This window comes from Chelonia mydas, chromosome 2 (assembly GCF_015237465.2).
Source record: "Chelonia mydas isolate rCheMyd1 chromosome 2, rCheMyd1.pri.v2, whole genome shotgun sequence".
In the NCBI taxonomy this organism is placed as follows: Eukaryota; Metazoa; Chordata; order Testudines; family Cheloniidae; genus Chelonia; species Chelonia mydas.
In genome coordinates this window covers 85,119,190-85,134,866 of record NC_057850.1, presented here as the reverse complement: position 1 = coordinate 85,134,866, position 15,677 = coordinate 85,119,190, and the positions used below count along the sequence as shown (strand labels likewise).

The following is a 15,677-nucleotide window of genomic DNA, read 5'->3' as shown; positions in this document are numbered from 1 at the left end:
CCCAGCTGCATCATATCCTGCCTCTTTCTTGTTCTGAAAATTAATCCCTTCCCTGCTGTCCAGATACATGGGGCTTATACACATCATCACACACAGCATCTGGTACTTCGCTGTCCTACTGTTCCTTAAGCTAAACATTTGAGCAGAGCAATACAGTACATCAAAACTAGCAGCTCAGAGCTTGTGTGAGGAAAGTTCATGAGCAGGTTTTGAATGAAAGTGGGAATCCCCAGTTCTGAGAACATACAATGCCAGGATTTAAATTAAATTAAAATTCAAGTCTACAGGTTGCTATGTTGCTACCCAGAAAACATTCTGTTAGGTCATCTGACATCCCGCATGGCAAAAGTGGATTTTTGAAGTCATATTCTGGCTAAGGCACAAGTGCAAATAACCACTGAAATCAAGGAGTTGTGCATGCTTATCCATAATTAGAATTTGTCTCTTAATTTAATAAAGACTACAGGGAAAAAGATGTAAAAATTTGCAAAATGGCAAGCTTGCCCAGGTTTCAGATATCCAATGTCAAATTGTTTGGAACATATCTGTTCTCAGATCAATACAATATTGATATTTTATTGTCCTTTGGAATTTAAGAGAAACCTGAAATGTTTCCAACTCACTTCCTTTTCAACCTTACTTTTGTCCAGTATTACTATTCAATAAAGGATATCTCTGTTGGTGGCATGTGTATTTGCTATGGCCATGCTCGAAGCTGCCCACTGGATGAAACCACAAAGGTATGCTTTAATTATTTTTATTTTCACAAAACAGTCTTTTGAATAAAAAGTTTAGTTCTTTGCACAGAGAGAGAGAGAAAGATATTGTGGGGAAAATCGAAAGGAACATATATAAATTCTGGCCTCGATTCAGCAGGTATTTAAAGCAGGTTCCTAACTTTAAGCATGCCCTCACTTAAAGCCGTGAATTGTCTGATTGACATCAATGGGAGTAATAGTGTGATTAAAGTTAGGCACACACTTAAGTACCTTGCAGAAATGAGGCCTAAAAGCTTGATCCTGCAAATACTTATGCACTTTACACATGTAAGTAGTCTCATGATTTTGATGGGAATACCCACATGAGTAAAATTACGCAGGTTAAATCTTTGCAGGATTGAGCCCTTAATGTTTGATCCTTTAAATACTTTGTGGGTAGAACTCTCATTGACTTCAGTGGGAGTTCAATGAAAGGAACACTTACAGAATCCAGCCTCAGGTACATATAGGGAAGGACACTCCAGTTAATAACTTTGCATCAGTTCATTTGAACAAATGAGGGGCAGAATTACCCTCCAGCACAGTTCTCTTGTTTCATATTTTCTACAGAAAATTTGAATTGGTGTTAATACAATAAGTGCAGATATAGATGTTTTCCCTTTTGTCCTCTTCTTCCGCTCACTTTTTGATACAGCTGGATAATCACATGTATGGAATTTCAACAGAGAAAATGTTCACTGATAATATTACTTCATATTTAATCTTAAGGTTCCTTTGAGTGAAGCTATATATATATATATGCTACAGGCCAAGTTTTGCAATCTTTACTCATGCTGAACTCTGTAGAACTACTCCTCTGAGTAAATGGCTGTAAATTCAGGCCTATAATATGTGCTTTTATTCTTCATTCTGTCTACTTGCTGTAATTTTCTTCCCTTCACTATCTAAACCTACTGTTCTCAGGTAATGCACTTTGTTTGGAAGTGAAGTTAGGAAGAGCCTAAATTTAAACAATGCTTTTGAGTGTAGCAAAGGCACTAAAGACATGTTCCTGTAGCTCTCACATGGCAGAGTGATAGGACTTGCTCCGATAGGATACATACCTGAGGAAGGGCCTCTCACATCAATAAAGGTAGCAGGACTGGGTTCTAGCACGTCTATAAAATTGCAAAACAGTTGTGGTATTTAAAATTCTGTGGTAGAGTAGATTTGATATTAGTCACTTGGTTGAGTTTTCAGGACCTTGGTAAATGGCCTATTTTTTTAATTTCTACAATTTCTTTTTTAGAAACTGCAATGCCAGTGTGAACATAATACATGCGGAGAGAGTTGTAATGAGTGTTGCCCTGGTTACCATCAAAATCAATGGAGACCAGGAACTATTTCTGCTGGCAACAAATGTGAGAGTAAGTAGTTACAAAAGTTGGGGTGCTTAATGGGTCCGTAAATCTTGACAGTTTTGTTCAATAACGACCTAATCCAGTTCCCACTGAAATCAATGGAATGACTAGATCAGGTACTAGAAATAGTAGTTTTCTTAAAGTGAAAAAACAAACAAACCACACACCAGAAGTGGAAGGTATGGTCAAAAATCATAAGATGATAATAATTTGGATTTCCTTTGAAATAATAATATTTTATTAGATACGATAGATCAATAGTAATGTTGAGGCTGCGGAAATGACATTCGTAGATGATCAGACAGAAGAGACTTAGTGTTTGACTGTGCTACAATGAAATTTAACACTTTCACATTGCTAATTATGGCTGCTGCTTGTTGCTTAAATATTGTTAAATTCCTAATTCAGTCTTAGTTAAACATAGTCATTCTTACAACATGAAGACTCTGAAAAAGCAATCTAAATGGCCAATAAATTGCAAACTGTGCTGAATGTCTGATAAAATGGCATAGGCTCTCCCAATAGTTGCCTATTGGCACACATTGCTAAGATTTGTTAGCCACATTTTCTTACTTCACATCTTTAATGCCTGGAGCAAGCCACAGACATTTAGGAGCCTATTAGGCATAGTTCATTTTCCAGTTGAAGCAGCCCGGCTAGTAGAACCTTTAGAGACTAACTGCATTTAGAGATGTAGAATATTTTATTAGTATACAGGCCCAAGTCTCCCCTCACTTAAATATGTTTTACACTGGTATAGCTCTAGTGACTTCAGTGGCATTAGTCACTGGTATAAGTGAGGAGAGGAATTAAGCTGATAGTCTTCAGTAAAGTAGAATGCTAAAGATGTAAGAACACTTACTAGTAATTACACATGTCACTAAGGGGCGATAGGGTTGGGTTAATGTGAGCTACAGAACACCACTAAAAAAAAATGTTGCTAACATTGTGATTGTTTTAAAAGTTACCTGGCCAGGAATGAGATAAATGGGTATTACTGTTTTTGTACAGCACAGCCAAGGCAAAGCATCTGACATGGATTGCTTTACTGTTCTACTTGTATTTTTTACTCTTTTTATTTTGGATGTGCTGTATTTCTTTGCGATTTCTTTTTAGAGTGCAACTGTCATAACAAAGCAGAAGATTGTTATTATAACCAGGATGTGGCAGATCAGAATAGGAGCATAAATATTCATGGACAGTTCATAGGAGGTGGAGTCTGTATAAACTGTACTCAGCACACTACTGGAATCAACTGTGAGATCTGTGCTGATGGATACTATCGGCCATATAAAGTAAGATTTCTCAAACTACAGCTTATTGCTTTGATTAATAATAAATGTCGTCATATGCGTATTTCAATCCATTGAATGTTATTAAATTTAATTTCCACACTTAGAGTGTGACTAAAAATTGTAAAGTCTTCTTCGTAGCTCAGATACCAGTCTTGCAGTTTCCGAGTAAATTTAGGCTGATTCTCTAGCATGTTGAAAGGACAGTCCCAATTCCTTTGTAATTAAAGATAACTCTTATAGTCATATGTGATTCTTGTAGAAGTGATGAGCTATTGCAATAAACAGTATTCTTCTCAATATTTCATTTAGTAAGTATGTATAGCATATGCTCTTTCTGGGCCCATCTATATCTTATAGTGACTTTCCAGTTCAGTTGTATTAAAGTAGAAATTCTGTCCCTGCCCTCATTCATCGGATACATAGATACATTTGTTACAATCTGGCTAAAAAGGATAAACATCACTAGAAAATTAATTTCGTTTTACTTCCAGCAATCTAGGTAGGTCTCCCTACGTCTGGACATACTGTGGCCAAGTGAGTAACCTCCTGTAGCAAGGACATTTACTCTCCTCAGTGTGGAACTTTCTCTTTTCCAGATAAGGCATTGATTCAGCAAGTTCATCCACGGGGCACATTAGGGAGCTCAGGTCTATGTTCTCAAGCACAGGTGTGAGTGGAGGCCATGTATAGTTCAAGTATAGTTAGGTAGTAGGCACAGTCCTTCACAGAGAGAAGTAAGTCTCATGTTGCATGTACCCCTGCTTCCTTATTCTAAAGAGCATTGAAGAGATACCGGCTTAAGTCTGATTCTTAGCCGGTAAATGACTTGTGTGCTTATGGTTCCAGATTGCCTTAGTCTGGCCCTGAGCCACCTTGAAGCAAGGGGATGGCTCTCAAAGAGAAATTTAACCTCCATTAAAGAGAAAATCTCACAGTTATACGAAGCTTTAGTTTAGTTTCAGTGGCAAGAAACAGTGATGAATGTTTACTATTTCCACTAATTAGTTTACAAATATGACAGTTAAAATGTACCATTTGTTTCAGGTTTCTCCCTATGAAGATAACCCTTGCCATCCTTGTGACTGTGACCCATTTGGATCTCTGAGTTCTGACTGCATTAAGGATGATGATCATTCTGATCTTCAGCATGGTAAGGGACAATGAAATTCTTTTTCTGTAAACTTCAGGTGCCGAAGGGGGAGGAAACATTGTGCTGTTAAGGTATCACATTAAAATGCAAGTAAATACCCAAAAAGGGAGGGAAGACAGGAAATAAAACATGCTACAGGAGTATAAGATGCCTTGATCCTGCAACTTCTTGTGCATGGGTAGAGGCCTCTGCTCGTTAATAACAAGTTACAGGATTGGAGCCTAATACTGTTACATATATTAGTTCAAACAGCGAATTGATACAGTGGATTTTTTTCCTGGCAGAGGTTCTGTGGATCTAGTACTCTAACACGAAAAAAATATGTACGGGGTTGGTAATATCCCAGCTATCTGTGCAAAATGTGACTAGAGCTGTATAGCTTGATAAAAGAGACAGTTACATTGCTTCTCCCACTATTCCATATTTCACCCCCAGTCTTCTATTAACCCTTCATTTTTTTTTTCATTATCATTTTTATATTTCAAGGGACTCAGCCAGGTCAGTGTCAATGCAAAGAAGGTTACACAGGAGAAAAATGTGATCGCTGTGCATTTGGCTATAAGGGCTACCCAAGCTGTGTGCACTGTAACTGCAGCCTGGTTGGAAGCATTAACGATGACCCTTGCACAGAACCTTGTCTTTGCAAGGTAAGTGACCTGCTGAGTCTCACTTTGATTTACTGTGAAATCGGTAGCTGGGTTTGTAAGTGCAGTTTTAATAAGGGAAATTACTTCATACTTTTGTCGTATATTATGTCATACTTTCATAGCAAGTAACTGAGATTTAAACATTGTCCTTCTGAGAGAGATTCGAATGAAAATTAGCAGCATATTTCTGTTATCGTAGAGAAGCTGTGATAAGCTGTGTAGCATGATTCTGTATATTCCAGGTAGAAAGTTCCATATAAAAGCAAATGCCAGACTGCATAAGAACAACGTGTATGTGTTTTGTGGATAGGTTGGTGGTGGTCTTTAAAGTACATCATTCTTATTAAAAAGAAAAGGAGGACTTGTAGCACCTTAGAGACTAACAAATTTATTTGAGCGTAGGCTTTCATGGGCTACAGCTCACTTCATCGGATGCTGTAGCTCACGAAAGCTTATGCTCAAATAAATTTGTTAGTCTCTAAGGTGCCACAAGTCCTCCTTTTCTTTTTGCGGATACAGACTAACACGACTGCTACTCTGAAACCTGTCATTCTTATTGAGCAGTTAAAGGATATATTGAAAACATTTAATTTATACTATGTATTTCTATATGTTTGAAAAAAAATTGTAATAGTTCTGAAAAATTAAATTGAGACCTATACCTAAAAACTAATTTTATTTTAATTATTTAATTACAAAACATAAACTGTAAAATGATGTTTAAAAATTAGAGACCTGGTTTGCAGACTATTTTCTTGGGCAAATGCAAATTTGTAATATCAGTGAATGTAACTTCCCATTAAATTTCATGCACATGTGGTTTCTGCAGAACTTTGATGTGAAAGTTTTTATATTTGAAGACATTACACTTAATTTTCAGCAAGCAAAGGTAGCAAATTGTTTCTTTTGGCCAGGTATGACACTAGTCAAAAAACAAACAAACAACAAAACAGTAATTGACATGACAATTTTTGTAAAGCTGCTCTGACCTCTTGCATAATTTATCTGATCTAAAACATTGAACACATGAACAAACAGAAAGTCAGATTGCAAATAGGAAGCAGCTTTAGTGGCCAAGTTAAACAAGAAACACTAATGGCTACTTTACTCTGGTATAAATCAGAAGTAAAACATATGTAGTCAATGAAGTCAACTGGTTCAAATTTGGACAAGAATCAGGTGTGTTTTCTGTGCATTGGTGGAATGGACTTAACATGTGGCCTTCGCAAAGTTAGATCACTGAGAGCAGCAGACAACTAGCCAAGGGCACTGGGAGTAGCAGAGGTCCAGAACTGGGTGAGAGGAACGAGTTTTCTGCCCCAGAAAACAAGTAGAGATGAGGAGGGCCACTGCATTCTAACTCCCCGGAGACTGAAAACACAGTATTGACAAACTCCTCCAGTTTTAGTAGGAGCTTTGTGATATTTTGTATTTTTCTTGACAGCCCAGCTAGATAGATAAGTATCACAGCTTTCATTTTAAAAAACAAAATGTCTAGCCCTCGTGCTTATAGAGAAAAACTTGAAAATGTGACCCAAATGCACCCAAAAGACTCAGAAACCAGATGGAAACCCAATGTAAAAACCAGAATTTATTATTTTGTACAAAAAAATCATGATTTTGAAGCCAGTCTCATGATTTTTCAGCACTTGTGTTTGGCAATTTTACAGACAGTAAGAAGGTAGTTGCACATTTGGATCAAAGTAATGGCCTGAAAATCACCCTGGGTTTTCCTAAGGTTTGCAAAACTCAGCAGTGGCATAGGTTGGTAACAAAAGCATGCAGCATGCCTCTTTAGAATGTTTGTTATGAAAACTTCACACAACTAATTCATATCCGTGGGAATTTACAGGTGGTGATCTGGCCAACAGGAGGCTCAGACATTTTGCTGAGGGTTGTGAGTGACTAAATACCGACTACAAAGGGTCATATTCTGTTCTCAGTTATACCATGGTAATTCTGGAATCAGGAGTGACTCCACTGACAGAAATGGAGTTAATCTGGATTTAACTAGCGTAGCTGAGGGCAGAGTTACTTAATACTCTTTATTTGTTTCTTCAACAAAAATTGTCTATCTATGGTGAATAAATTGCTAAGCAGTGTTTTTTTAGGGTCTATAGGAATTTAGTTGAAGGGAGGAAAATGGGTCCTCTGTTCCACAAATACAATAGGAATACATTAAGGAATTAAAATAAAAATATTTAATATAAAATCAAGTAGGACTTCACTTTCAAAGCTATATCCTAGTTTACAGTATACCAGTATCTGTGTATATGACACTTCATGCATATCAAACTGGATTTACTGCAGTCGTCTTCCTTGACAAACAGTAGGGAGTGAAGGGAGAAGAATGCGAACAAGAATCTTCCATATTTTCACTATTGGAAGCATGTTTCCATCAGTAGGATGTATAAAAATGACTTTTTCATATGACAAGTCTGTGCAAAAAGTAGAAATAAAAGCCCAGATCCAGTTCTTGAGCTTTGACTAAACTACATGTGCTGCATGTTGAGAAAGTGGTGTGCTAAGGTAGCTGTAAGGCAGCTGTATGCTACCCGGGTCCTGGAGTGGTGTGACTGCTGGGATAATCAATGGTGTAATCAATCAGTCTCAGGGCTGCTCTAATTTATGCTAACTGCCAACATATCAATGCAGATATTTAAATGATTCTCCAAAGGGCAGTTCCGGTGCCTGGGGATCATTGAGATATAGGGGTGCCCTGACAAACAGACCTTTTGCCATAGCTGCACCACCTATGCTGTGAGGGGAGCTTATGTATAAGCAACTCTGGCAGCTCTACACCACTCAAGCTAAGTTCCCTCTAAGCTGCGTGGCTGCGTAGCAGCCTATTAAGCGCTGCTTAAGGCTGCGGCAGGAGAGATGCCTCTCCCCCAGCCCAGGACCTGCTGTGGCCAGGGGAGAGGCGCCCTGGCCCCAACCCAGCCCTGGCCCGGACCTGCCAGGGGAGAGGTGCCTATCCCGCAGCCCCAGCCCTGGAGCTGCCGCGGCAGGGAGTGGCTCCTCTCCCCCCTAGCCCAGGTGCTGCTGTGGGGAGAGAGAGCTGGGGAGAGTCCTCTTTCCTGGTTGTAGCCCTGGGGCAACCTTCATCCCAAACCCCTCATCCCTGGCCCCAGCCCCGAGCCCGCACTCCCAGCTGGAGCCCTCACCCCCCCACTCTCCCCCGCATCCCAACCCTCTGTCCCATCCCTGAGCCCCCTCCCGCACTCCAAACTCCTCGGCCCACCCCTGCCACATGAATTTTATGTGAACCAATATGGAGGTGATGTGTCACACATCACCTCCATATTGGTGCACAAAATAAAATTCATTCCGCACATTTGTGGGAAAAATTAGAGGGAACACTGTACCCAAGGATTTCTTTAGGCAGCTGAGTACTCGGCCCAATGTGTCAACACTTGCAATTATCAGTGCAATACCCCAGATGTCTTATAAGGTTCAGTGCTGTTGCTATGGTACTGAAAAAGTTCTTGTTTTAAACTGGCTTTTTCTACTGTCACAAAATCACAACCTTTTTATAGCTTGTGCATAGGATGGTCCGACTTTGTAAATCTTTGGGCCTGATCCAAAGCCCACTGATGTCTCTGGGAGTCTTTCCATTGACTTCACTGGGCTCTGGATCAGGCCCCAAATCCTGTGCTGCAAGTGTGAGATGCTCATTCTCATACCATACATATAAGTTGCCATTCTCAAAAGTTTTCACTTCAATGACAGCAGTTAAATCTGTAAAAAGTCAGCCTCAAAACTGGGAGTTTATGTGATGGGCTACTGATAGTTTGATTCATTAATGAGAGAGTCCTAGCATGACACCTTGTCATTAGGGTACAATGTTTTATGTAGGAGCAGATGTTTTCTTTTCCTACATCAGTAATGCCAAAATTCAATTACACTGCATTTCCTGAGTGAATACCGAATCAATTCTATGCTGATTATTTCAAATCCCAACTGCTCCAGATGTTTTAAGTAGAACTGGACAGAGATACTCTATTTCGTCTAAAATTTGGTTTCATTCTGATTCAGAATCTAAACCGAAATGTCTAAAATTCTGTAAAAAAGAGGATGAAGCAGACATTCCAAACCAGCGGAAAAGACGCAGAAATTGGGCTTGTTTTGGCTTAATCGGCTTGTGAATTGCTTATTGGCTAGTTTTTGGCTGGTAGCTTGTTGCTTGGTTGGCTTGTAGCTTGTTGCTTCTTTTTTTTTGATAGGCTCCTGGCAAGCAGGGGCAAGAGGTGGAGAGAGTCAGGGCTGCACAGTGGGCCTACCACAGTCACAGACTGCGTGCCGGGGAGGGCGGGGGGATCTAGTCACATAGAGTGTTGAGGTTCTTAGGGATTGGCTTGTTTTGGCCTTGTTTTGAAATGGGATTAGCTTGATTTTTGAAAGTCGGGGTGCTTATTTAGCACATGAAATTTGGCAATGGTGGGATGGATCCTGGCTCTGGGGCAGTCCATGTGGTGTGCTTTCCTGGAACCATGGCTCCTGAAAGCCCTGGGGTTCCCGACTCAAGGGCAGTCTACCTGGTGGGCTGCCTGGAGGCTCAAACCCAGGAAACCTGGACTTCCAAGGAGCCAGATGGGTGAGCTGGTGGGGAGATTTCAAAACCTGTCTGGGTTCTGTCGCAATTTAGCTGAAATTGAATCATCTATGTGGAATGTTTTGATTTAGATAAATCAGGAAATTCCAACAAAACACTGTTTTGTTGGAATTTTTCTGATCAGCTCTCGTTTTAAGCTCAGTGAGACTTATTCAACATATGCCTAGTGTGCTGAAGTCTGCTTTGTTTTATATCTTCCTGAATGCTGTTATACCTAAATTCCATCTAATCTACAATATTTACTACCAATCTAGTGCTGATATAAAACAAATGTTATTCACAGGAAAATGTAGACGGCGAAAACTGTGACCGCTGCAAACCAGGATTCTACAATTTGCAAGAAAGGAATCCTCAGGGCTGTACGGAGTGCTTCTGCTTTGGGGTGTCTGATGTCTGTGACAGCCTTGCATGGCCCATCAGTCAGGTAGAATACTATGGCTGTGACCTAATGTTCCATAAGATTCCCTCAGGCAGTTGCAGAAATGTGTTTCTGATTTCCTCTTAACATACAGCCCATCTCACTGAAAATTCTGGAATCCACACAGAGGACTGTTCTGTGGCTGTAAAATCACAATCCTGAGGTCTGCTGACTATAAAGGAGCCCAGCCCCCATTGGAGCTGCTGGAGTCATTATACCCTACTCAATCCCAATGCTTTTGGAACTACTGGCTATTGTAGTGCCTGCTACACCCTTTGAAAGAGAGCAGTGTTCACTCTCCTTGCAGTGGAAAAGCTTGTCCGGGCGGTGAAGAGGGGAGCCAAAACCATGCCCCGACATTCCTGCTGATTGGAGCCTACTGCAACTGCAGGTGTCAGCCTCATGCAGTCTTTTTGCTAAGGGAATAAAAGGACTATAAATGCCACTAGCTCCCGAGCAGAAGTGCAACGAGAGGAACAACTTCCTTGGGCACTCTTTTCCCCACCTTCATCCCTTGCGTAGTTTGCAGGATTAGTCAAAATCTAGCACCAAAAGTTTTGTGTACTAAAAAAACAGTAGAAGAAAATACATTATATTCTTTTTAACTCTCTCCACATCCCTCTGTCTTTCTACTGACCGAAATTCTAATGTGTGTGTATAACTCTTCCCCTCACTAGAACTGGTTCCTATTCCTGACTCTTCCTCTGTGTCCTTGGGCAAGTAGCTTTTGGTACCTCAACTATCTGTTTGTAAAATGGGGGAAATGGTCCTGTATTTAACTGTGGGTACAGTACTTGTCAAGTGTTAATGAGATCTTTGAATGCAAGGTGCTACATCAGTGAAAAGTATTATCATTTGTTCATTCAGTTTATACTCTTAACACAGTGAACTTGCTTCTGCACTCAGTTACACTGATGTAATTCTGTCCCAATTCAAATGAAATCTGCGGCTTAACACTGGCTAGAAACCCCTTTAGCTAAGAGCAGAATCAGGCCCTTCATATTTGTATTACTGTCACAAGTGAAGTTTTACATATAGTGATGACTTACCCAGTGATGTAGGTCTGACTTCATTAATTTAGCTCTCTTCTTTTTCTAAGGTGTCAGATATGGCTGGGTGGCTGGTGACTGATCTGTACACTGAAAAGAGGTTGGAGCCCCAACAAGGCCAGTTTGCTGGACCCCATCAAATAAGTGTCAACAACACGGCAGCTGTGAAAATACTGAAATCCACTTATTACTGGTCAGCACCTGAGCCATACTTAGGAAATAAAGTAAGTTCCCAAGTAAAAAGAAGCTGACTTTTAGTCCATACTCTTCATATTTTTTTTCTTACTGTGTTGCTCTAAAAGGCTCTGTGTTGCTCATTAACAGTAGTCGTAAACTATCAATACTGAAAAGAAAGTTTTCACCTTTAATGAACACTGAATACACAGTAAATTCACCTAAATATGTTCAACTACTTTTTTTTTAGTTTCTCCTTTTTTTTTTAATATGGAACATTATTATTTTTCAATTGTAATGTTTGTTTAATAAACATTGTCACCTGTAGTTTGTCATTTCATGCAATCCGTAATTGTTCTATAGACACTTTGTTTGCAGTGTTGTTGCAGCCGTCATGGTCCCAGGTTATGAGAAAGACAAGGTGGGTGAGGTAACAACATCTTTTATTAGATTAACCTTTGTTGGTGAAGGAGAAGAGCTCTGTGTAGCATGAAAGCTTATCTCTTTCACCTACAGAAATTGGTCCAGTAAAAGATATTACCTCACCTACCTTCTCTCTCCCAAAGAGACTTTGTCATGTAATGTAAAACAATTGAAAATTACATGTTAGAGGTCAGTGAAGTGGATCTAAAGGTTCCTGCCGAAGAATCGTGTACATTTGGAAGTATTACATTTTTATCTGTAAATGTTGATTTACTGCGCGCACACACGCACACCAGTGAAAAAAATTTCCATTGATAATAATCAAAATTTACATATAGGCTCAGTAAGCAAAATGCTGCTTGAGAGCTGATTATAGTTTGATTTAAGATTTTTTTACTTTGTATATTTTGACATGTGATGTTGACAATTTGTGTTTTAATGATCATAAAGCTTTAACTTTTAAAATCTCATTGTTGCCATCATTAAATAATTACTGTCTCTGACCCCCCAAATTACCCAACTGTGAAAATTTAAATCTATAAAAATAAAAAATGCTTAAAAAGAAACATCAATATTATCAGTCAAAATTATTTATGTATATATATATATATACACACACACATTTTGCCAAGCCTAATCATGAGTATCATTTTGGTTCCACATGATGAAATTTCTGTTTTTTCAGTTTGCTTTTTAAAAACCTAAGCAATCACAAACAAAAATATATTAAAAGAATGTTATTAAGGTTGCAAAGTCAAGCACTCATGCAAGAGGTCTTGTGAAGACAATAGGAATTAAAAATTGCATATACACAAGGGGCCAAATTAAGTTTGCACAGGGAACCTTGATCCTGGCATTTCCTAACTTTTGAGTGTTTGACTTTGCAACCTTAATAATATGTACTTTTTACCTAATTTTTTGTGTGGGTAATTTATAACTAGAGTAGGTATAAGATATTGAGACCAAAATTGTAATTTTCATGATAAATATCAAGTCCCAGCTCCAGTGCATGGGGATGTTATAGCTCCTCAAATGAAAGGACTCCAGAATTGATGTAGGCAAAATGGCATATTTTTCCCTAGCCTCATTCTTGGAAACAGCTGAACTGTTTTGACTGAAATAAAAAAAAGGCAACCTGACGCAGATGTCCAACATGTAAAATTTCTGCCTAAACAGATAAAGTTTGGCAAAGTTATCAGCAACTAAAAACAGAGTCTTATAATAGGAAGTGTCAGGCAACCTTTATAACAGATGTTGCTATCAATCCCACCTGTAATAACAACATAAGATTTCTAAAACTGAAATAAATCAGTGATGGGGAAACAAAGAAAAAGAAAGAAAGCTAAAGAAAGAGGAAACGAAAAACCAACAAAACCCCACTGTTTTGACTGCATTTTGTGTGTAGGCGGTTTCCCTGTTTCCTGTGTATAGGAAGTTTCTCTGTTGCTGAAAAGACACTTTTATACCTAAAAACAAAATAGCAGAAAAAAACACCTTACTAATATTTAAAAAATGGAATTGGAAACAAATTATGGACATACTATTTGAAAGTGTCTCTGTCAGAAACTGGAATTTTTATAAATTATTAAAAAACCAAAATAAAAAAACCTCTGACAATATATCTTTTTAAGTAATATAACCAGACGCATACATCTATTTGATATTTTATTTTATTAAACTATGGCAAGTACACCCAGTCATCCATATTAAAACAATGGTTTTGTGTGCCTCGACCTTATTACGTTCTTCATACAGCGATGAAATAAATGGCTATACTACACAGTGCCTGTGCATAATGACCCAAAAGTGCCTAGCTGGAAGATGCATTTTGTATAATTCAATGGTTGGTGAAAATCTGGTCTCACACCAGTCTTCTACTGATGAAACTCCATTTACTTCAGTGGGGCTATTCTCCTTTTCCACTGGTGTATGTGACAGCAGAATCAGGGCTAAAAGGTCCAAATGTTGTTTAAAAAAGAAATAGGAATGCTGAAGATCTATCAGAGAGAATGTTTCAAAAAGTTTGAATAACTTCAGTACACTGTGCCCATTTGCTAAAAAGTGTCTGAACTTGTGATGTTTTTTGGAATTCACACTGGAGGCTTTACAATGCACTGTTTAATGCATCACTGCAGTTCTATAGAACCTGCTGCTAGCTTTCACAAATTGCACAGCAGGGATCCAAGACTTCTGTAGATATGGGGACATGGCACGTTACACTCCCAGTGACTTTCACTGTTGTGAGATGGGGATCAAACCCTTGCTGTGTAAACATTGCTGAAGTGATCAAAAGAACATGCCATATCCTCTGTTTAGTTTGCTGCATGTGTGTTGTGCTTGTCAGCAGCTATCCTCCCACATTGATTGCTGTTAATTTTCTTTTAAGATTTGGATTTTATAATTTCAGCTCACTGCCTTTGGTGGATACTTGAAGTACACTGTGTCTTATGATATTCCAGTTGAAAGTGTGGACAGTGATATGGTATCTAATGTGGATGTTATCATTCAGGTAAGTTTTTTATTTAACTGGGCTTTCCTCAAAAATATAGAGGAATGATGGTATGCAATGTTAGATTAAAAAAAAGAAAATAACGTTTACACCAGTTTTTACCTTAATTATTAAAGGTCAATAAAATGTTATTGCTCAACTTCCTCATCTTTCCAATCATTTATTTTTAATCCTGGGCACTCAGTCTCTGACTACCTTTAAATAAGTACATGTTAACATAAAATTTGTGGAGCTGAGCAAAAGTGGTGATTACTACATGTACAGAGCTCTGTTTACACCAGGAATTAAAATAGGTTGTTTTCTTATTTATAAAAGAGATTTATTTGGTTATTGGTTTAGATTTATGTAATAATTAACAAGATGCCTACACAAGATCTCTAGACACTCACACACTGAATCTTAGAGCATAATGCAGCGGAGCTGGGCAGGGAAAGTTAATTCCGTTTTGCAGAGGATTTTGATATTTAAATTTTGGTTTCGTTCTGATTCAGAATGGAAACCAAACAGTTCTAAATTGTCTGAAAGAGAATGGCACTCCAGCTGTGAGACAGTCCACATGGTGCTGGAAGCCCTGACAACCCTGACTCCAAGGCAGTCCGTGTGGACCTTGGGAGTCCAGGCTGCTGGGACTCGCAGGGCTTCCAGGCTCTTGGCTGTCCATCAGTCCTCAAGGTAGGCAGCCAAGGAAACCTGGTAGACAATGTTCCATTGGCTTCCTGCACAGGTTCTGTCAGAACTTCACTGAAATCCAGGCATCTGCATGAAACTCTTTGATTTTGACAAATCAGCAAATTCTTATGGAAAAAATGGTTCATTGGAATTTTTCCAACCAGCTCTACTCAGCAGTGCTAAAATAAATGGTGCTTTCCATCCCCCATCATTCTTGAAACATACCTTCAGCTCTTTCCAAAAACCCTATCAAGCTGATGGCTCTTCCAAGCCTGCTTGGAAGTTCACCAAATTTGGGTTATTTTGAATGAAGAAGAGGAGCAAGTTCCAGAGCTCTGAAGTCCTTATAGAGAATGCCCTGTGAGCAGCTCCATCTCCTTTACAATATAAGATATCCAGCTGAAGCACCTCAGTTGTTCTCAGTTGTGGATTTATACTGTGGGAAGTAAAGCAGTCTTTCAGGCAAGTCCCGGTCCATTTAAAGCTTTCTAGGTCATAATCAACACTTTAAACTCTACCCAGAAACTAGTAGGTAGCCAGTTGAGATCTTGAGCCACTGGTGATAAATGTTGGCAGCGAAGTGCTCCACTCAGTAAGTGAGCTGCAGTC

The 15,677-nt window shown here is 39.0% G+C and overlaps 1 protein-coding gene across 1 annotated transcript in view; it reads left to right on the top strand.

Moving 5' to 3' along the window:
* LAMA1 (laminin subunit alpha 1) overlaps window positions 1–15,677 on the top strand; it is a 163,393-nt gene that overhangs the window by 65,263 nt on the left and 82,453 nt on the right. The window contains exons 6-13 of the mRNA XM_007062321.3: window positions 651–740; window positions 2,008–2,125; window positions 3,236–3,414; window positions 4,459–4,564; window positions 5,051–5,211; window positions 10,110–10,250; window positions 11,344–11,517; window positions 14,298–14,399. Coding sequence (XP_007062383.3) covers window positions 651–740; window positions 2,008–2,125; window positions 3,236–3,414; window positions 4,459–4,564; window positions 5,051–5,211; window positions 10,110–10,250; window positions 11,344–11,517; window positions 14,298–14,399 — 1,071 coding nt within the window. The remainder of the gene's footprint in view (window positions 1–650; window positions 741–2,007; window positions 2,126–3,235; window positions 3,415–4,458; window positions 4,565–5,050; window positions 5,212–10,109; window positions 10,251–11,343; window positions 11,518–14,297; window positions 14,400–15,677) is intronic.